Source organism: Apis laboriosa, unplaced genomic scaffold (assembly GCF_014066325.1).
Source record: "Apis laboriosa isolate Shangri-la unplaced genomic scaffold, ASM1406632v1 scaffold1_cov151, whole genome shotgun sequence".
NCBI classification, from domain to species: Eukaryota; Metazoa; Arthropoda; class Insecta; order Hymenoptera; family Apidae; genus Apis; species Apis laboriosa.
Window position 1 is genome coordinate 2,248,729 of NW_025222279.1, and position 23,888 is coordinate 2,272,616.

General features: G+C 34.0%; 1 protein-coding gene across 5 annotated transcripts in view; it reads left to right on the top strand.

Moving 5' to 3' along the window:
• The window catches only part of LOC122712205 (Down syndrome cell adhesion molecule-like protein Dscam2), a 111,226-nt gene that overhangs the window by 48,358 nt on the left and 38,980 nt on the right, over window positions 1-23,888 (top strand). For all 5 annotated transcript variants that reach the window (XM_043931645.1, XM_043931643.1, XM_043931644.1 and 2 more), the window contains exons 3-4: window positions 16,010-16,196; window positions 21,959-22,101. In XM_043931645.1, the coding sequence (XP_043787580.1) occupies window positions 16,010-16,196; window positions 21,959-22,101 (330 nt within the window). The remainder of the gene's footprint in view (window positions 1-16,009; window positions 16,197-21,958; window positions 22,102-23,888) is intronic.

A 23,888-nucleotide genomic window follows, 5' to 3' on the forward strand; every position in this document is an offset into this window, starting at 1 on the left:
CGGCCGAGTAGTGAGTTTCTTCGAGAGGGTGGACAGTATTTTTTTTTTTTTTTTTTTTTTTTTGATTCGTTCGACACTGTTCGTCGGAAATGTGTATACGGAATAAACTTTTGTTCTTCTGTGTTTAAGTTTTTTCTTAAAGCAAAGTTGATCTTAAGTCGTATTCTTGATTCCAATAGCGGGGTTCTCGATTGGAATTTCATTTTTCTTGGTGATAATTTTATAAGAAAACGATGGTGTGCCGTTTCTTGGTTTCAACGTTTGGAAATTAACTTTCAAATTCGAAATTATAATTTATTTGTTACGATATTTTTTAATTTGGAAATATTATTATTGCGATAGATCGTCCTCTTCAAACAGATGACGTTCAATCTTTGATTCAATCGAGGAGATTGATCAGGTTTAAGGATCACGGTTTAAAATTTTTCAATTGATATATAATTTTTCATATTGGAGTAATTATATTTTAAATTAATTATCGCATGTTAATATTTCACATCTTGTAACTTGTGGAAATTACAATGGAAATTCAAATTCTGCCCGCCCTTTTCCTTAACTTCCGCTTTCGTCGATCCTTTTCGGTGTTTCTCCGTTTCCTTCGTCTTCTTCGTCCGCTTCTTCTCTCTTCTTTGAGCCTCTCCGCTTTGGAGGCAGCTCGAGAACACTGGCGTCGAGACAGTAATGAGATTTTCGAGATCCAGAGGCGGTGTCATAATCGCCTTAGGCTCGACGCGAGCGCCATCATCGAGCATTCCTCCTCCTCCTCCTCCTCTTCTTTTTCCTTCTTCGTTGGAGGAATCGAGATTAATTTTAAAATAGAAATTATTCGTTTGGCAATTATAAACTTTTTAAAATGCTCGACCTTTGTGTGAGTATCTGTTTGGTATTTAGATTCGGTATGAGATTTAATTGATTGGGAAAAAGTTTTTATCTCGCAAGTGAATTGTTGATAAATTCTGAATTTTGGAATTGTTGTTGCTTCACACTAGACAGGTTAATTTATATTTTATTAAGTAATCTTCGATATTGTCAATATTAATCTACTATTTAAATTATTTAATCGATTGAAAATATTTTCATTTCGTAGTTGAAAATTGCTTTAAAACAATTTCGAGTTTCACATTTATACAACTAGATTTCTGTTTATTTTTTTAATGATATTCAATACTACAATAATACTAATAATTCGCAATATTGAAATTTTGAAATTGCGAATTTTTATAGGATATAAAAGAATATCGATTCTGTGGCTGTAATTTAAAAGAGTCAGATTTATTTATTATCGCAACGAGCAATCTGTCAAATTGCTTTTACTCACCGTGTACATATATGATGTAGATAGACGTTAAAATCTATGCAATATTCAGACAATCGTCTCAAAAGTGGAGCATCGATTTAGAATCTAATAAAATTGTATAAATAACGGTATCGCTAGTCTATCGCTGTCTCTATTATTAAAAATTCCATTAAATATTTATTTGCTTAAATCTATACAAACTTTCAATCCCAAGTAATCATACCTGTAAAAATAAAACAAAATGATACACAAATATAAATATTTATTCGTTATATATCGAATGATAAGAATATTGAATATAAATGTACATATACAAGCGCGCGTTGTAAATTAATAATCCACACATCTTAGCCACCGTAACCACTCGGCAATCTCGCTTGTCCGACCACGCACCGGCGAATACTACTTGCACAATGATGCGTAGAACTACTTGTCGGATTATATACGATCCTCTCGATTATATACGACCTATAATACTACTTGCTTGATTATATACATACGATCACGTACCACATACACATACATATATACGATCACGTGACCACACACCATCGCATAATTATCCTTTCCTGACCACATCGTCTCACGTAATATTTTATCGCAACTTTTCGCCGATAAATAAAGCACACAGTGTGCCGTAACTTTCTTAACACATTTTGACGTTAATATTATTAACGCTAGCTCGTCTACCGCGTGATATAAAATATTTATATTAATTACAAATCCATCAACTAAACTCCTTCCCTCTACTAGATTAATCCTCCAAATCAAAATTCGAATTCTTTCGATCTATATACTCGCATTACACATCTTCTTCTAACTTAGAAAATTTTGGTGTCTTATTTCATTGAAATTTTTCGTCGATAAATATACACAGAGTGCTAGAACACGTTTTGACGTTAATATTATTAACGCTAGCTCTATCATATAAAATATTTATTAATTACAAATTCATCATCAAGCATCGATTAAACTCCTTCCCTCTACTGGATTAATCCTCCAAATCAAAATTCGAATTTCTTCTATATACTCGCATCTTATTCTAATTTAGAAAATCTTGGTGTCTTATTTTATTTATTTTTGCAATTTTTCGTCGATAAATACACACAGTGTGCTGTAACACATTTTGACGTTAATATCATTAACGCTAGCTCTATCATATAAAATATTTATTAACTACAAATTCATCATCAATCATCGAATAAACCTTCTATTTATTAATCTTCCAAATCAAAATTCTCTTCGATCTACATACTCTATATCTTCCTCCAACTCGCGTTTCGCGATTTCGTACCTAGAAAATATCTTTTTCCAAAAGTAGGAACGGAAAATATTGCTATCAGAAACTGACATCCGGCACGAATATTAATCACGAATCGATTCGTACCGAGCCCGGATAGCATTCATGAGTTTTCACCGACCGTCCACAGCTTTTTTTTTTTTTTTTTTNTTTTTTTTTTTTTTTTTTCCTTTTTCTCTTTTTTTCACCTGGAATAACCCAGGGCTTCGGTTATTCGATCTCCGTTCTCTCCCGTGGCTCATAAAAAATGCAGCGCCGCGATCGCGCATGCATCCCTCATCAAAGCAGGCGCCGCTCGAGGGAGGGGGGAGGAGGAGAGAGGGGGGAAGGGGGAAGGGGAGGAGTGCACACTCGGAGAAAACCAAAATATTCCGCATCGATGTTTTCTTTTCTCGCCGTTCCACGGATCTTCTCCCCATTTCGGGGATCACGTATCACGCACGCGTCCAACGATGCGTCCCTGGAAATTAAGCGGAAACTAAGCTATCACTTTCCTCGCGAAATCGTGGGCCGCCATTTTGTTTCTACGAGAAGAATTTTTTAATTGGAAAATGATTTTCGATATGCGAATATTGTATTGTGCATAGATTATGTGAAGCGGAAATGATTGAAAAGTAATGATTAATATAAAAGTGTACTTTGAATAATTGCAGAAACGTTTAATATAGTTTTGTATAATTATTTTTATTGACATTTTTTATTGTATATATATATATATATATATATATACAGTGTTTTGAATTATGCAAGAAATAATTTCACTTGTAAAGTGGATTTTAAGAAATTAGTAATTAGTTAATTGTCTTCAATATTCAAAAAAGTTGAAAAGATTATTTTGAGATTATATAAAGATATGGAAATTTTTGCATTATTGATGATTAGATGATAATTCTCCAAATAAAACACGAATAATAAATAAACAAATAAACAACGAAAGCAATTGCCGATTATGGATTATCATAAATCACAAATTGGGAAAATCGATAGCAAGAAAGGAAAAAAAGAAATGATGCGACGAGTGAAAAGTAAAACAGACGACGAATACGGGCGAAACCTCGTCTCCTAGTTAATTTTCATGGAGTACGAACTTTATACGTTATTCGGAAAAAGTATTGTAAAAGGATAGGATAGGGACGAGGAAGAGAGAAGAGAGGAATGGAAGGGAACAAAAAGCAAAAGGTTGGAAAAGGTTGCAGAGCCGTTTCGACGTCGTCGTCGTCATAATTCAGGGGGTGTCGAGGGATTCTAAATGTATGACGTAGTTATACGCCGATACGTTTTTTCTTTTTTTCTTTTTTCTTTTTTTTTCATCCCTCTCATCCTTGGATCGGATGGCCCCGGCTACAATGACACGGAACGAAATATGCGAGCACTCGTACGTTATCGACGCGTCAGAAACATGAACCAATTTACAACGCGTCGATATCCCAACTCGAGAACTCGTTGCGAAAGAGTAAGAGACGGTGAGTATATTTGCGGGAATTAGAATCATTCGAGTGTTTCACGAATTTTCGCGGAGAGAAAAGAATTTTTTTTATTCTTTTATTCCTTCTTATTTTCATCGTTTATTTCCCTTACCCTTGTACTTTCTCGTTTATTAAATATTATTACATGAAATATTTTCTCTGAAATTGTAGGGATCGGGAATACGCTTTTTTAATATTTAATTCGTAAAATAATTTTGATACATAATTTTTCTCTTTTTTCTTTTTTTTCTTTTCGAAATATTAGGAGGAATATTAGGAATTTTGGTATTTATCGATGTAATATTATATTGTTTAAACAATAGTGAATTTGTTTTGAATGTCCGCTTCGCGGTTAAATAACTGAAATTCATCGGCTTATATAACGCAGGCAGGGTTCTTGTTAATGCATGATACATTTCACGGCATGAATAAGTTCGTCATTGGTGGTCCGCTCATGCACAGTGTGATTCCACTTGGCTGGCGTGCCATACCTCGTGATTTCTCTTTCACCATGCATACGTAGATTAGTGCGCCACGTGCCCAGCCATATATATATATACACACGCCAACACCGCTTTTCGCAAAAATTAAAACGTAATAAATGCGTTTATCGGAAATAAAATAATTGGGGGAAAAATTGATCCCATTTTATGATTAAAAAAAATCGAAATTGAATTTCAAATCCAATTTGAAGTCCAAAAGAAATTAAATTTAGGATTTAAGAATTCGACAATAATAATAATAATAATATTTAAAATATTAAATATAGATTCCACATTAATTTAAACCCCGTGATTTTAAATCTTTTCAACGAGAGAAAAGAAATCTATCCCTCCATATAGAACGAAATAAAACTTTTACATATTAAACTCGATTCGAACTATCCCTCGAGACAATTCAATTCATTAAATTATATCCCGATTTATGAACTCGTTCGTTCTTCCTCCCTGCTAATCGAACAAATTTGAAAAATACCAACTATTATACACTGATTGGAACGAAACGAAACGAAACGCGTTATTTTCTCTCTCTCTCCCTTGTTTCTTTTTTTTTCCTTCTTTCTTTTTCGCCCATTCAAATTCGCCGAAATTGCCTACTAAAAACGGAAAATTGAACCGGAACTCTCGCCATTTTCCACACGTGTCGAGCAATTACCCCCCCGATCGGTTGCGGTGCGAACGATTATTGCCGCGTGGATAATTGCAGAATCCAATAACAAACGTCCTTGAAGTCCACCGCTCCCACGGGGCTTTTGTGATTTAACTGTGCAACGTAACGGCCGCAATTATGAGTTATTCAACCCTCCCTCCCTCCTTTGAAAACTTCCCGCGCGATTCGAAAACGGAAGAGGCGGAGGGAGTGATCCGTCTCTCGGATCGAAATTCGTGGAAATATATTTTTTTTAGTGAAGAAAAAAAAATTGTCGAAGAATTTTTTATAATTATTGTTATAGAATTTAAAGTTCACTGAAATTTTATATACATGATTTCATTTTTTTGAATGTTGTCAGCAACATTACTATTTCATAGTTGGTAGCTATTTGTTTCTCTTCGATACACGTATTTCAAATTTATAAACAGATACGCGCAATCACGTATAATCAAATATATTCATTCAGCTAATATATTTTATTTATATTTTATTTATTGTTTTCCACTGCCCAGTCAACAATTATTTATTTGTATAAATCGAATATTGTAATTAAAAACACGTAGTAATAACTATGAGGGAATATAGATTGTGAAATGATTTGACTTGAAAAGAAATAGAGTAGCAAGAAAGAATATATTTAACAAGGAAAAATAAAATAAACTGCGTTAGATGGATGTCTTACCACCGATTCCTTTGTTCCATTGATCCCGAACGAGTTCGCGTCGCGGTTCAAAAGAAAAGGGGAAGAAAGTGAAACGGAATCGAAACAGCGACAATACACAAACATACCTTTACGTACGTAAACTCGACAATACATGTAATGTAACGATATATTATAAAATTTGCAACGCCCAAGTGCACAAGAATGGAAGGGAAAGAATTTCTTTTTTTTTTTTTTTTTTTAATTACAAAAATATTCTTTCGATTATATAGAAAAATTATTATTAGAAAAATAAAATTATCGTCCGTGAAAACCTTTTTCTTTCTTTCTTTTCCATTAAAAGAGAAAGAAGAGAAGGAGAAGGAAAGAACAAATTCGGACAAATATCGATATGGCGAAGAACACGAGGGAAGAGGGTAGAGGAGAAATTGGTGGAGAACAAGCGCGATGGAAAAAGGGAGGGGGGAGGGGAGGGGAGCATTGTAGATTGGATGGTGACAAGATGCGGTAAAATTGCAACTGTCGGATCTCACGTTCCACGGATTCACGTGCTGCCACGTACAGGCACACACCGTTCAGAGCCAGATTTTGCGAATGAGCTTCCCCCTCTCCCTTTTCCCCTTCCTCCTCCCGTCGATCGATCGACAATCGCGCTCCCTTTGACACGCGACTTCCACGATTGATGGAACGATGCCGTTTAATGTTATGTACCTTTCGTTCGTGCTTTATTGGCTTCCGTCACGCCATCACGTCGGAGTTGGAAAAAGAACGAGTGAGAGATACTTTTTGGGGATGAAGCGAGATAGTGAATATATAAATATATATATATATATACATGTTTCGTGATATTTTATTTTAATCTCTTTTTGTAAAATTTCGATAAAGAAATAATGCTAAATATATATAACGAGAATAATAATCAATGTATATCTATAATTAATTTCTAGCCACTTGGACTCGTCCAATCGTGGCTATCTTCTACTACTTATTCCATCACTTTTCTCGAAAATTCGCAAAAATATTCAAAATAGGACGATATTACATACTTGTTCAAGAGAGGGAAAAAAGGGAGGGAAAGACGTAAGAGGACAAAGGGGATCGTGAGAGAGATCGTTCGTTTATCCACAATTATTCGAGGAATCGGTGTCGAGATGCGTAAATCATAACGGGGACGAGCGGGAAAATTCGAGCGGCGAACCGATTACTCGACGCGGTAACCGAAATTGGTCCGCGCGATGGCCACCGATGGAGATGGATTATTGATCAGATTATTTGGAAGACGCGGCCAGCTGTTCGATTCGCAGACCGAATTATTCACGTATCCCGATCTCGGTCGTTTCTTCGATCGAGCAACAGAGGATTCTGGGAAAAGGAAATTCCGCAAAAAGGGAATTCGACAATCGTGTTTATAAAATGCGTGTGTACTTTTTTCGAGGAAAATTTTTAACGAAAACTTCTTCAGGGATACCGATATATGTATTTTTAAAGCATTGCTTTAAAATGTTATTGTGACGATTATAGTAATATCGTGAAAATTTAACAATTTGGGAGTTAACTTATTGATTATATAAATAGGTATATAATTTGAAGAAGAATTTATTCGAACGATCCATTCCACTTTTTTAATTCCACATCATCACCGTGTCAATTGCTATCGTCAACGTCGAATTATTATTATTATTATTATCGGGCCGGAAACGTATATATAACGTCTAGGAGGATCGGAATCGCCTTTCGGATTGGGCCGCATTTAAAACAATGCCAGGCTAATAAATCAGCGATAATGCATTCGCCGTAATGAATAAATTGATCGAGTTATTGTACGGCCATATAAATTAACGTAGACGTCGGCGTGTCGCGCTTTGTTCAACTATGTAGAATTTGAAGCACGAAATAATCTATACTGCTGTTGCTACATCGTTGTTCTACGTGTGTGTGTACACGCCAAAATGAACGTATAAAATGGTACTTGAATAAGAACGAAATCACAAATCACTGTATCTTTCGTCGTAGACGATACATTCTTTTTTTTTTTTTTTTCTTTTTACAAATAAAAACAGCGAGAAATTATACGTTATTTATATGCACGTTTTCGATGGACAATATACGTGTATAGCGAAGAGAAAGATTTGAGAAATGATACAATTTGAAATTTTCATAGCAATGGTGTATTATTTGGAGGTTAGAATTTTTATAAAATAATGTATATTGGTTTCAAAATTTTTATATTTTTCGTAACGAAAGATAAATTTATACAAATTTTTTGAAACGTTTTGTTTCTGTTTCAAAACCTCTTTAACGAAATGGAAAGACGAATCAAATTTAGGTTTTTCTTGATAAATTTGAAAATTCGCTGTGCAAAATGCAATACGCACTTTTATCCTTTTATTTTATAAATTTTTTGAAATATTTTACACAGATGTAAAAAGGAGAATAATTTCCTTTATGAATAAATGAAAATGTGTAATTTTTACACTTTTCGTATCAAAACATGGTATAAAGTTTATACATTATTTCACACTGATAAAAGTTTTCAAAATATTTTTCCTCGATTTTAAATTTTCAATATTAAAATAGGTGTATTTATAGTATAATATAGCTGCATTTATGGAACTTTTACATTATTCGCAGAGAATTACAATGAACAAAAATTTTCGAAATATTTTGCTTCTATTTTTCGATATATATATTCGATAACAAAACAAGAATATTTAAAAAATGATTTACCGCAATAATGGAAATTTTACTATAAAAAAAATGGAATTTAGATATATTTCGTAAAATATTACATTTTGAAAAAACTGTATTAACATCGTATACAGACAAAAAAAATTTCATTCCCGAATGTATCATATTATATATTTTATATATGTATTGGCAAAAGTTTTGAAAACAATTTTATTGCAAATTCAAAACTTTTGAATCTGTTTATTGAATGTTTTTTTTTTTAATATAATAAAATGTCATTTGAGATTGAGATTTACAAATGTTTTTAAAATATTAAACCTTTATTATCAATTAATGAAAAGAAAATAATATTTATCGATTCTATATACAAATAAAAACAGTATATTTTTTATTTTTCTACGTAAATTTTATATTGTTTTCACGTTTCGCGTTTAAAATCCTGTTTTCAAATATAATATTATTTTCAATCTCTTTAAAAACGAAACTTGTACATAAATTAAACTTTTTTTTTACAAAAATTCATAATAATTACAAGTAAGAATAATATTCATATAATTNTGTTTTCACGTTTAAAATCCTGTTTTCAAATATAATGTTATTTTCAATCTCTTTAAAAACGAAACTTGTACATAAATTAAACTTTTTTTTTACAAAAATTCATAATAATTACAAGTAAGAATAATATTCATATAATTTCACGAGATAATAACATAACTTTTTAGATGAAACAAATTTTTTTTCATATGTATTCCCTTTAATATTTAATCTTTACGAGTAGTACAGCTCTGCGTGTAACCAGGCAAGTGATGAAGCTCGAACGTAGCCCGACAAGTGATACAAGCCAGCGTAATGTCGAACAAGTAGCTTGCCTCTGTACACGATCAGTCACGTATACATCCAACATGATTGAACAACCGAACAACAAATTAAAAATTTACAACACTCGATAAGGAAAAAACTATTAAATTATAATTATCACTCTCAATTGTATCATTGTACATTTTAAAATTGTTTAAAATCAATAGATTTCCACGCGTTCTCTCGTATCAAAAAATTTCTAATTTCTTTTTTAATCTAAAAATCATCATCTCGAATGACGAGAGACATTCAAACTCTGACAACAGAAACAAATTCCTTCCCGAGCAAAACCTCCATATCAACACCATAATTATCCCCGATAGTACAACTCTGCTCCGAAAACCAGAGTTGACAAAACAATTTCCATCCCGTTCCAGCTTCTTTTACCGGTTAATTTAATGCTCCTGCATGATTTATCGCACAAGTACACCCTCGTCCACAAGTATATCCCCCTCTTTCCCTGTAAAACGATTTTCACCAAATTTTATAATATTCGATGTTTATCAAAAAATACATCTCAACAATAATGAACAATAATAATCAATCTTCTTTTTATCGTTAAATTATGTACCAATCTTGGTATAGTGGCTTTTTCAATATTTTCTTTAAAAAATTTAATTTGTTAATTTGTTATAAAAATTTTCACGAAAAAATATTCTCGGTATCGATTTCAAATCGTTCAAACAATTCCATAATCATTTAAAGACAAATATCGTTCCACGACGATGAATAATTTACGTCGTATACTTATGGACAGGACTGTACGTGTGCGGCAACAGGGCCGCACGAAGATTGATCATTATTATAATCTGGTAGGGTGGCGGGGCGCGGGAACATCTGCTACTGCGAACTCCTCTCATCCATCTCCATCACGCGGCCGTAGTTTCGCACATGCATAATCTCGACAAACCCCGTTGTCCGACAACCAAGATCCATTTCTGATCTTATTTGAACCTCGTATCCTCGATCCGTTCCCATCCTTTGCGTGATTCCTGTGATTCAGCGTCGTGTTCCCGATATGTTCGTGGATCTCGTTTAATTGGAGATCCACTTGCGTTATTAATTTTTAATTTTTCAGAGGAGGGGGGACCGGTTGGTGGAGAAATAAGATCGATCGGAGGGGGAAGACGGAGGGAGAGATATTCGATGGAGAAATGTGAGAAAGGTGGAGAGAAATTATGGTTAGGTTGTTTTATTTGGAATTTTCCAATTCTGGAGATTTTTCAATTATTTTTCAGACTTTGGTTTCTTAATGGTCGAGAGGCGAATCTCAGATAGGTTGATAGAATTGGAGAAAATTATTTTTTGAGCTTGTATAGAGATTTAATTTAATAGATTTAATTTAATAGAAAATAGTGCTTTTTGTTATAATTTATTATTTCATCAAAAATGTATATAACGTAACTAAATATATACGAATATGTAGAGGAATAAATATAATATAACTTGCAAGTTTCATGAGATTGGAGAGCGATTTACGTTAGATCTCGAAGTAATAAAAGCACGAGTATTGATTCGTGAACAGATTCTCTCGGATCTTTATTTCCCCTATTACGAAATGTAACATAAAATCATTTTACTTTACTAGTAAGACACTCAATCAAATCAAATATTTGCGTGTCGCAGAATCATTTCTCATTGCGCAAACGATATGATATTAATTTTTGAAAGGAGGGAGATCGGTCGATTGGTGAAGAAGATCGATCGGAGAGGGAAGACAGGGAGAGAAATTAGGCGATAGATAGTTTGATTTGGAATCATATGATAAGAGAGAACAACTCCTTTCTTCCTTTCTCGAAATTATATCTCGAAGAACCATTACAACCGCGCGGAAATTCAAACGAAAATTCAATCGTATTGAACGAATTGATGAAAAGAAAAATTATCGCCACGAAGGGGCTCGATTGGAATCGTAAAAAATTCGTTTAAAAACACTAAGAAAAAGAAAAAAGCCACCCTGTTTAACCTTAAGACTACCTCGAGGTATCCAGTCTTCCTCCTTGATACCTATCTTTCCTCGATTCAAGGGACAGATACCTCCCTCCCCTTCTCCCTTCCCTTTCCTCTCTTTCCCCCGTTTATATCCGTTTCCATTAATTCAATTCAATCTATTCGATATTCATCGACGCGCGATTTCGTCCGAATAATGGCGGTATTCGGCATAAATAATAATAATAAAAAAAAAAAGGGGGGGAGGGCATTCGACCTTTCATTAAATTTATGATAAAGGATTCGAAGGGGGGAGGAGAGGAAACGTTTGGAAACGAGACCCCGCCGGAGGGTTCCTCCGCTTCCGCTCGGACGTATTGTCGCGCGACAAATCGATCGTCCGCTCGGAGGGAGGGGATGGGAGAATTCGACCTCCGATCTGGGAAGCAGATAATCGAAACGAAGGGGGAGGGGGGGGAAAGGTTAAGGAAAGGATTTCCTTACATTTTCCATTACCTTTCCTCGCGTTTATCCAAAAAAAGATGTGACGCCGCGTAATATTTCCGCCATTTCCCCTTTGATTTTTTCCACCTTTTGTATCTGTGAGATCTTGTATCAAAACGTTTCTTCCTCGGGATGAATATATATCGGGGATTTCGGGAATTGTGAGGGGGATGAGGGAGTCGAACAGTGTGCTCAGCGTGGAATTCAATTGTTGGAAGGATATTCGATATTCCGGATAAAGGATTTATTCGTGGAATAAAGAAGGTGATTTTTAACTTCTTTTAGGAAATTTTTGCTATGATGAGTAACAAATATTTCTGATCGATACTGGATCGATTTTTTTTAATTTGGATGATACGTTAGATTTGAATAAATTTAAACAGATGGACTCGTGCGATTAAGATATCTTCGGATTCTCGGAAATCTCTCAAATTGATTGATTCACTCTCGAGATCTTCTTCGATCGATGTAATATTTTTTCCTTTTTCTCTTTTATTTCATCTCTTTATTATAGATTTTTCACATCACTCGATTTCCCATTGATGGACAAAAATTTAACAATTTAAAGTTACTTTAAATAAAGTTACTTTATTCGTAACATAATTCCAAATAATTGTAATGCCAAACAATGATTAAATGAAAAACGGATCAACTATAAATGTTACTTGTTAACAAGTAAATTACTCGAAGTAACTTTATTCGAAATTTTTAAATCTGATTACTTTTTCCAACGAGTCAAACTCTGCCCGATAATCCATCGATCGAGTTAAAATTTCGAACAAACCTCGCATTACATTTGCCCCCCCCCCTTATTACTTATTACAATTATCTCCAATTATTCAAGTACAATTGCCACACATTTTCAATAATATTCAACACCCTAGCTAATCATCGTTTAATCCCAATAATTCCTCTCTCGCAGATATGAAGCGAGGAAGAGATACGGATATTCGAAAATGGAATTTCGTTTTTCATTTTTTCGACAAGACTTGCACTTGCAGGGGGCAGTATCGTCGTCGTAGGTTGGCAAGTTCTAACGAGGGATACAAATTTGATCCGATGTGGCGGCGCGCCGAGACGCGGGGCGTGAAAACGTATTTTCAGCCGGGCCAAATAATTCATCCGATGAATTATTTCCGCTCGAGCGACGCCACGATTATTAACGAGGATCGATCGATCGCCCCTCCACCTTCGCCGCGATCGAAACGCGATTCCGCTCTTTGGAATAATCGAAATAAGTTTCCTTTCCTCGAGTTTTTATTTACCATCTATTTTTTTTTTTTTGGACGTGCGTGAAGGTGGATTAATGACGAATGAAATTTTCGAAACGAAAATTCTTTCTTTTGCGCCTTTCTCTTTCACGGAACGAAAGTTTTTCGTGACAAAGAAACGTAACGAAGAAACGCAAAAAGTTTTCGATTTTTCATCGATAGAAGAACAGTTTTCGATTTTTTCCAACCGCGTTTCGTTTCAAAGGAGTTTCTTTTTCTTCTTCTTCTTCTTCTTCGGCCCATTACCTCAAACGCGACGAGAAAACCGTTTTCACGGTTGTCCGCGCGCGGTGGAAAAACGCTGCTCTCCGCGTATTTTTCCCTATTTCTCCCCCCTCCGCGTTCTCGAATCTCCGCGCGATGCTGAGCATCGCGAAAATCGAACGATCTTTCGCGTGGAAATTGACCAAGCTGGCTCTCTAAAGAGATAAAGGTATTCGTATTTACTTTTGCTTCGAAGAACAGAGTTGGCCATTTTCTAAGTACATTCGTGTACGTACGTATACACGAAGAAGAAGAATTTTCAATAGAGAATAAAAGATAAGCGCAGAAATATCGTAATTATCGACATATCGAATATTTAAATGTTGAAATCGAATCTGCTACTAGAAATACACAATACAATTTCTCTTTTTTTTAAAATTAACCGTAAAAATATTTAATTCGAATGAATAAAATTGGTTCTATTTAAAAAAAACGAGAGAGAGAGAGAGAGATACATTTATAGAAAAAGAATGCGATTTATCGACTCTTTCGACCTCGTTTCCTCCAATTTTCAATATTCTTCTCGATCGAATTACCAAATAAAAAGAATTATTTCCAATGATATATCTATCGATACATCCAAATTCATCGATATATTCGAGTATCTACACGGGAAAATAGAGATTAAAACGAAGGGTTAATGGAGGAGGGGATGGGTGTGCAAGTGCAAGCGCACCAGGGACGATAATTCAGAAACCGGAGAAATCAATTCCGGTAAGCCGAATTCGACCTACATTCCGCATCGATTTGACACTACACCAAGCCTGAGATTAAACGGGCTGGGAACCCGAGTGACCGCGTCATCGGCCCGCTAAAATATTTAATTCGAAATCCGTCGGATTAAAAACCGTTTCCCTGCTAGCTAGCCCGGCAACCCCTCTCGATTTATGGCCGAATCATTTCCTCTTCGTTATAACGTGCACATCGTTGTATATAGGCGGGGATCAATCCATTCTTTCGCGTTATTTTCGGTGAATGGAAATATCTTGTTCAATTTGAATTATTTTTTTTTTCTTTTTTTTTTTTTTTTTTTTACACAAATTTACACAATTCTGTATTTCTGTATTTTTGTTCAATATATATGTGTGCGCGCGCGCGCGCGCGATGTGTACTGTTGGTATTATGATAATAATGCGAGATTTAATTATCGATTTATTTTTCGCGAAATTTCACGAATATTTAATTTATATGAAATAATCGCGATACGATGCAAATTTGTGAAAATAAATTTGTATATCGAGAATGTTATGTAGAAATTTATGAATAATTTCTTCCTATCGTCTTTTATATAAATTTGTATTAAAAAAAAAAGAAATTTTAACGTTTTTAACCATCGATACACAAAATATACGATAAATAAATAAATATACGATAAATATAAATATTTTTATATTTATCGAGAGAAAATTTATCGAGCGATACGATATTTCAAATCAAAGTTGGGCGACGAATAGAAATCCTAAGAAAAAAAGACTAGCATTTTTTAACCACCGATATACAATACACGATATTTTAAATCAAAGTTGGATGAAATAGAAATCCTAAATTCGTATAAAAAAGGATTTTAGCATTTTTTAACCATCGATATGCAATACCGATATTTTAAATCAAAGTTGGATGAAATAGAAATCCTAAATTCGTATAAAAAAGGATTTTAGCATTTTTTAACCATCGATATACAACATACGATATTTTAAATCAAAGTTGGACGACGAATAGAAATCCTAAGAAAAAAAAGACTAGCATTTTTTAACCACCGATATTTTAATTTAAAATTGGGTGAAATAGAAATCCTAAATTTGTATAAAAAAAGATTTTAACACCAATATACAAAATACACGATATTTTTATATTTATGGAGAGATAGAGAAAGACAAGAGAAAGACAAATTTATATAAAAGACGATATTTCAAATCAAAGTTGGACGATGAATAAAAATTCTAAGAAAAAAAAGATTAGCATTTTTTAACCATCGATATACAACATACGATATTTTAAATCAAAGTTGGGCAACAAAAAATCCTAAAAATCCTAAAAATCCTAAGAAAAAAAAAGACTAGCATTTTTTAACCACCGATATTTTAATTTAAAATTTTAATTTGAAATAGAAATCCTAAATTTGTATAAAAAAAGATTTTAACACCAATATACAAAATACACGATATTTTTATATTTACGGAGAGATAGAGAAAGACAAGACGATATTTCAAATCAAAGTTGAACGATGAATAAAAATTCTAAGAAAAAAAAGATTAGCATTTTTTAACCATCGATATACAACATACGATATTTTAAATCAAAGTTGGGCAACAAAAAATCCTAAAAATCCTAAAAATCCTAAGAAAAAAAAAGACTAGCATTTTTTAACCACCGATATAAATACACGATATTTTAAATCAAAGTTGGATGACGAATAGAAATCCTAAATTCGTATAAAAAAGAATTTTAGCATTTTCAACCACCGATATACAAAATACAATACGATATTTTTATACTTACTGATAGAGAGATAGAGAAAGGCGAGACGATATTTCAAATCAGAGTTGAATGATGAAATGGTTTGTCGACGCACGAACTCCATTAACGTATATCTATCTGTGTCTTTAATCTGCCCCTCAGCCTGCATTCTGGAACTCGTGGTCGGTCAGCAAGGACCGGTGTTCGTTCTCGAGCCACCAAGCACCCTGGTCTTTTCCAATACCACAGGCTCCCAGCTAAGCTGTTCCGCTCATGGGAGCCCAACGCCGCACGTCACCTGGATAACCAGTCCGGATCAGAGATCGGTCACCGCAGTTCCCGGGCTAAGGTGAGTTAATTAACATAAATTTACTACTTTTAATCCCCTTCCTTTTTAATCCTTTTACCGCGTTCGCCAAAGATTGCAACGTACCCGTACTCCTCTTTCCAAGTTCGACGTATTTTACTTTTTAGACAGAAAGAAGAGAAGAATTTTTCAAAATTTTCCATTAAAATTTATTTCTACAACGATACTTTTATTTCGGAATAATTAATAGGCTTTCCATACAGGCTTTGAAAATATAAATCTCTCCTCTGTCGATACAAATATCTTATAAATGGAATAATTGGACAGGAATTTTTCAATTTATTAATACCATTTCTATAATATCGTTATAACGATTTTACCTTGTTTTAACAACAATTTTACGAATGAAACGATTATTATACTTCAAAAAAAATTTATCGTCACGATTCATCTCATATATATATATATCGAATTAAATAAATTAATAATCAACGCCACAATAATATTCGTTGTACTACATCACTTCACGCTCCATTGTATTTATATTCAAACACGTTTCCGTGGACAGATACGTGGACGTTGTAAGGAACGCGTGCACAGAGAAAATGGCGGCGGGTTTTCATGGGTTCGGCGTAATTCCTTTATCGCCAGCCAGTAAGTAGTAAGATCCGTATTTTCGGCCGGAAAATTCGCCGATTCGTAAGAGTGGTTGCCGCGATAGAAAGCGGGTAAGCGGATTAGCGTGGCGGGATTTAGAAGTTGCGAGCCGCTGTAAATTGAGGGAGTTTCGAACGGGGCGGACTTAGCAAGAGGGCGCCATGTTGAAAAATACGGTTGCCATCGTTCCCGCGAAACACATAATTACACGCATTGAACTTTTGATATTAATCGGGGCCAGGATAATTAAGCGGGAAATTCTTCCGCCCCGAACAATTTCGATCTCGCCTTCACTTTGCCCCTGTTTAACCCCGTTCGTTCAATTTTGTTTACATCGAAAATATGGGACGATTTACGAATATATATCGAGGATTAAATTGAATTAGATTTTTCTTTTTCTTTTTGGAAAATAAAAAGTAGGGGATAAATTTCAAAAGCTCGTTCAAAATCTTTATCTTCGATCTTTTTTCCTTTCTTTTTCGTTCGATTTTTCGACATTTTTCATCGATCTTTTTTGATCTATTATGATTCCATTATATCTCTCTATCCAACAAGCAAATTTCACGTGTTCAATTTACTCGGGTACTGTTCTATTATCTTCGATCGTGTGATGTCCCGTTATACTTGTTCAATTAAATACGGTTATACACTAATTACCTAATTAGATATACACCGATGGCCCCAAAAACCTGCGTTTCTGGAACTGGATCATTAATTGATCGCGATGATATATTCTTTCTTCGAATTCTAAATCGAAAACGTAATTGGATTCGATGGTCGGGTACGTAGATAATTTCGATATTTAATTTTGTATTTGTAAATTGACAATGATGAATTTTTCAGGAATCAGTTCGATCGGATAATTCGTGTTTTTTTTTTTATATAAAATCGAAGATTTAAATTTACATTACGATACGAAAATAAGAGAGAGAGAGAGAGAGGAAAGAAGAATTTTTATATTATCCCGGAATTAAAATAAGAATTTAAATTCGGAGGGGGAGTTATATGGAGGTCACGAAAGGTTTGGTATTATTGGAAGTTTGACGCCACACGTCCGGCAATATCGTAAACGTGGCACCTGGGGAAACCATTTCCTCCCGGTAATTGAAATGTTCCTTATCCAATGGTCGTCTGGTAAGTTTGTCCGCAAGCAGGCGTCCCACAGGAAGGCTGCAAGCCTCTCTCCCTACTTCTCCTTCTAATTCGTTAATGAACGAATTTTACTCAACGAATAATCCCGCGAAAGAGTGAAAAATTGTGGAACGAAATCTAATTTCTAATAAATTCTCCTTAAAACGAACATTCCCTCCCTTCTCTCTAGGTGATTTTAATTTTCTCATTATTTTTTTTTTTTCTTTATTTTTGAAAGCACAAGTTTAGAATAACCTAGTTGAGACTAGCTTTCGTCTCGTTGATCGTTTTCGATATTACGATCATTCTCGAGTTTTCAAGAATTCTCAGGGAAAGAAAGAGAGGTATCATTTTTTTCAAAGGAACAAACAAACTCTTCCCTTTATTTCCTCTCATCCTTTTTTATCCATCCATATATCGATCGATCGAATTCAAAACATCTAACGCAGAGCATGCATTAGCATTCGAACATTTTGAAACGAACTTTCGTATCGAAAGCCGCAAGGCTCTGTGGAGAAGAATTCAAAGCGGAAGCGAACCCCTTTCGAAGCCTCCCGTTCATCCGTCAAACGTTTCCTTTTGCTCCCGATTCCCCGCCTTCCCGTAATTCAGACGTCGCGTTTTCTCTTCATTTCGCGAAACCCGACGACTGTATCTTTCGACAAGAGTCGATCGATTAAAGAGGAGGCAGGAGGAGAAAGAGAAGGAGGAGGAGGAGGAGGAGGTTGTTTTTCGACGAAGGAAAAGGGGGAGGAAAAGGGGAAGAAAAGGAGAAATTGGTGGTGGAACGAATTCCAAGAAATAAACGAAAGAGAAGAAGGATTGAAAAAAAGGAACGAAAGGAAGAAATTATCTGGCCGAGTCGAGAATCTAATACACTACGTGATTCGATCCGCTCGAACAAATTTGTCTTGCGTGTAACGTTTATTTGCCCTCGAAACAGCTAGTTTACGAGCGGGGCGAATATTTGTATAGTTAAGTGTTCCGATGGAATATACATGGCGTTGTGGAAAGTTTTGGTACGGTGTTAATCTTACCGTGGAATCTCGTAAATTGATGCGATCAACAAGCTGGTAATACACGTTTATTTACGACGTGTCTCTGTAATTCTATTAATCCTCGGCTGTTACTACAATTTGAATTGGAATTTGAAATTAATCACTTTGAAAATTTGTGTTTGATCATAAGAAATTTTTTAAAACGTTTTTTCAAAACGTATACGAAATTTTCAAATGAATGAAATTCTATATAGAATATTACGTGAATTTAGATTGATAAAAAGAAAGAAAAATATTATAATATATTTCATTTTGCAGAAATTAAATGGAAAGAAGAACGGTGATCGGAATCTGGAAAAATTCCTTTTGTCGAATAAGTAGTATCGGTCAGCGCATCGGTCGAACAAACGAAATGGAAATACAGCGAGCCGAGTCGAAGTGGAGCGAGCCACTAAATAGTCAGACTAGCATCGATACGCTAGGCGAAACAAATGCGGTGGGAGGAACGTTATATCTTTTGAAAAAAGAAAAAAAAAGAAAGAAGAGAGAGAAGCTAGAAAATAATGACAAACGAATAGCAATGACAGATATCGATTAATTAAACAAGCGAGAATTGATGGGAAAATCAAAACACGCTATCGTGTTGATGGAATACGATCGCGTTAGAGCGGACAAGTAGAATAGGTAAATATTGACAGACACAATATCTAATCAGACTAATACAACAGTGGCGTGTTTTATCAAGCAACTGTTACACCGATTGTGTAAGTAATTAGTACAAGTGGGTTACGTAGCTGGTTAAGTAGTGTGGCAGGGTGTATAGTTAAACAAGTAGCGCGGGGCAACGCTTTATCAGCCCGACTATCATAAACGGGGAACGTAACCACGTTGTTCACGTACATGGACGCGTGTAATTATGCGATGAATACGGAATACCAGTTTCTAATTAAACCTGTAACGCAAGAAAATGTGCACTCGGACCAAGAGATAATTTTTAATTTGAATCGTGAATCGTTCGATTCGTAATATTTGATATCCTTTAATGGAATATAATCTAATGAAATGTTTAGTGCGTAGTATAATTTAATTCCTCTCGTGATAAATCTGGATATATCACGAGAATATCTGAAATTTACAAAACTTACAACTTTTTTTTTTTCTCGTTAACTTCGAATATAATTTTTTTTTATCTTTGTTCCTTTTCGAGAATATTCTTTATTATTATAACGTTTATTATTTATCATTTCGTAATTAAAAAAAATAATAATGAACGATACACTCGAGAGAAGAAGAAGATGTGAACGAAATTTTATTATTTTCTGGGAATTTAATATTCATTTTGCTCAAAAATTCGAATTATTAATTATCGATGAAATCGATTTCCCCTTGATTAAAATATTACTCGCGAATATATACACCGTGAAATAATAAAAACGGAAACGAAAAGATACGATTTCGATTGCTTTGCTCCACCAAGTTGCTTGGAAACTTTCTGCGCGAGGAAAGTTTATACCCAACGTCCGCCCGCGATTTTACTATCAATTAGCGAATTTAAAACGCGGCAGGCTTATCCTGGTGGGCAAAGGTTCGTGAGCCAGAAGCCCATTAAGCGTTAATGTAAATCATTCTCACGGCAAACATCACGCGTTTGCCAGCGCATTTAATCCTGCCGCGTATTTATTATGCGCCTGGGAAAGCTCGCGTGCCTCGACGATCGTTCGATACGCTCCTGATGTTACGAAAAATGAGATTGAAATTTTTTTCACATTTTACAACGTAAAATGGAATTCACGAAATCTCGAATTCAACGAGCTCGTCGATATCGTGCTTAAAAATTTTCGAGTGAATCGTTGAGAAGGGGTTGAAATAGATTTTTATTTTTGCAATTGAATTTTAACACCGTTTTTTTTAATACGAATTACAATGCAAAAGTTTTACGAAACGTCTATCATTTTTGCAAATCATCACTTTTGAATTTTTGAAAAGTCCATCCATTTTCGTCCGTTTTTTTTCTCAATTTTTTTTTTCTTCTTTTTTTTTTTTTTTTTTTTATTTGGAACAACAGTAGCGTATTTTCTCCACCACCGTGTCCCAAATTCCTTCATCCCCGAGCTAACAAGCGGAAATCTCGCGACGGTTCCCCACGTATGACGAGTTCAGACAAGCGGAAGCCAACCGGAGGTTTGACCTCTCGTGGAATCAATACTGGTGAGACACGGCGACATTTTTTTTTTTTTTTACCCATTATGACGAATCTTGAATGTTTCATCTTGTTTGCGGGTAATTCGATTCGGCTAATCGGCTCAAGGAAATGTTTTCCAACCGAAAGAGAACTCTGTTGAATTCGGAGAGATTTATCGAGCGAAGAGAATCGAGAAACAAATGAAATTAGAAATAGAAATAGATAAGAAGAAATATAGATAAAAATATTAAAATATATTTCTCGTAATATTTTCCCGTTTTCGATTCTAAAAGTCTGAAAATAAGATGAAAGGGATTTCAAAGGGATAAAATTAAATAGCAGGGAAGAACGATATTCTTCTTCGATGAAAATTAACTAATTTTCTTGAATTGAGAATTTCTTAAGTAACAAAAAAAGAAAAAAAAAAAAAAATAACTTCCAACGAATCGCGGCAGAGTTAAAATACGTAGGATTTAATTCTCTATGATTTAATATCAAGTACAATATTAAGATTAAAATTTTTTTCTCGTTATTCATCTCGTTTGTTCACATATTTTAATTATCCCCTTAACCACGTATTTTTCTACCGTATTTTAAAGAGCTTTAATTCCGCGGAATTAATAAAAGATATTTTCCCCTCGGAAAAAGAAATTTTCTGTTCTTTTCTAACAAAAAAAAAAAAACAAAAAAAGAAAAGAAAAGGAAAATCACAATGACGAATTATAAAAGTTAAAAATGATTAAATTTATCTGACGAATGAGGAAAATAGGCAAAGACGTTGAAATTCTAACGTTTTCATTTTCTTTCTTTTTTCTGTTTCCTTCTGGTTGTTTCAGACAGCTGCTCGGGAACGGCACCCTCTATTTTCCGCCATTTCTGGCGCAGGATTTTCGAGCGGAAGTGCACAACGCTAGGTACAGGTGTCGTGCGACCAGTTCAGTAGGAACCGTGCTTTCCAGAGAAGTCACTCTTCGAGCTGGTGAGTTTAGTAGTGCCCTTTGTTCAATTCAATATCGACTGATCGAATTACCATAACTTAGTTTCCTGATTTTAAAAAGAAATTTTTTAAAACTGAAATTCAAAGTTTTTAATTCTAAGATAAATTTATTTACACGTTTGGGATTATTTTTAAAGAGAATTAAAAGAAATTGATGAAATTATTTCTTATGACGATAAGAGAATTTCCAACAACTTCTTCTATTTTTAATTAAAAACTCATTTCTCGTTGAATTTAAATTACACACGATTCGATTTATTATTATTAAATTCAACAAAAAAAATGAAAATTAATTAACCTAAATTTAGCTTAAGATTCTTGAAAAAAAATTAAAATTCTAATAAATTATCTAATATAAGATTCATAGACAAAATCTAGATTCCCTGGTAGATTCGAATCTATATTCAAATAGATCATCACGGTGGATCGAATATTCAAATATTCTTCAGAAATCTGATAGTATTCTACTGCTAGTACGATTACTAGATTACTCTAATCAACAGTACGAAGCGTGTATATATATGTTTCAAATAGCAAACAAATAAGAAACTGTACGCGAATCGGAATAATTAAAAGATCCTGTGCGTTAGATTTTATCCGCAGTGTACTCGAGAGTGGTCCAGCGCGTTAATAACATAAAAATAGCGCAAAATAGCGAGGGAAAAAACGTTCGCTTTGCCGTGTTCCCACAGGTACAGACAGAAGTCTCATTATCGTGTCCCAGTGCGGTGCTCATTAATTACTATACCTTTTTTTCCCGATCTCGCTCGGCATCGGGAAAGGGTGAACATTCGTGTAGACACGCGCAGAAATAATACACGCGATATTATGAGAATAGTGATCAGAACTTCGATATGAAATTTATAATTGAAAATTGTCTTATTAATTTCACGATTCGTTTGATGTGAATGATGAAATTTTATTTTATATATATATATATATATACATATATATTAGATATTTTTTCTTAAAAATATTAATCAATGTAAATTTTTGCGAAATTTGATTTTGAGAGAAACTATGGAATATTAAAAATATAGGAAAATTGGAATAATATTTTACGAATAGGGATAAATTGCTCGCACGTTTTATTTTGAGATTGTAAGGGTAAGTGCTATTTCTTGTTATCCTTTTATTAAAAAAAATATTTGATTTTCTTGTTTCGTAAAAAAGATATTTAAAAATAATCGCATCGATATCTCGGTTATCAAACTATTTTTATATAACAAAGATAGGTTTGGTAATAAAAAATAAAATATATAAAATTATATAATATTAAGATAAAGATATGAATGAACAATTTTTAAATTTTTTTTATGATTTTCTTTTTTAGAATAAAAGTTCAGTAGTGTGTATGTCCATTATAGGTTATAAAACATCCATATCCATAACTTTCGCCTATTTCCGCGCCGTTATACGCGAAGCGTGATCCGTAAATAGGGCACCTATTTATTGTCACTAAACAAGCTGCGGATCAAGTTACTCGCACGAATATATGTTTCAATTCCAATAATAATGCTATTATCTTAAGTACCTTTCCTTCCGTTGAAAGTCTACGAACTCTGCATTTATATTTCCCGCTTTCAGTTAAAATCTTTTAACTTATATGGCTTAAATACTTGATCAATCAATAAAATGATGAAAAATTTAACCTTAAAATCTAAATCTTCAATATTTACACTTTTCTCTATATCTAAATTTTTAACATACTTATTACATCTTCTTATTACTATTTCAATTTCTTTGGTCAAATTAGATTAGCTTTATTT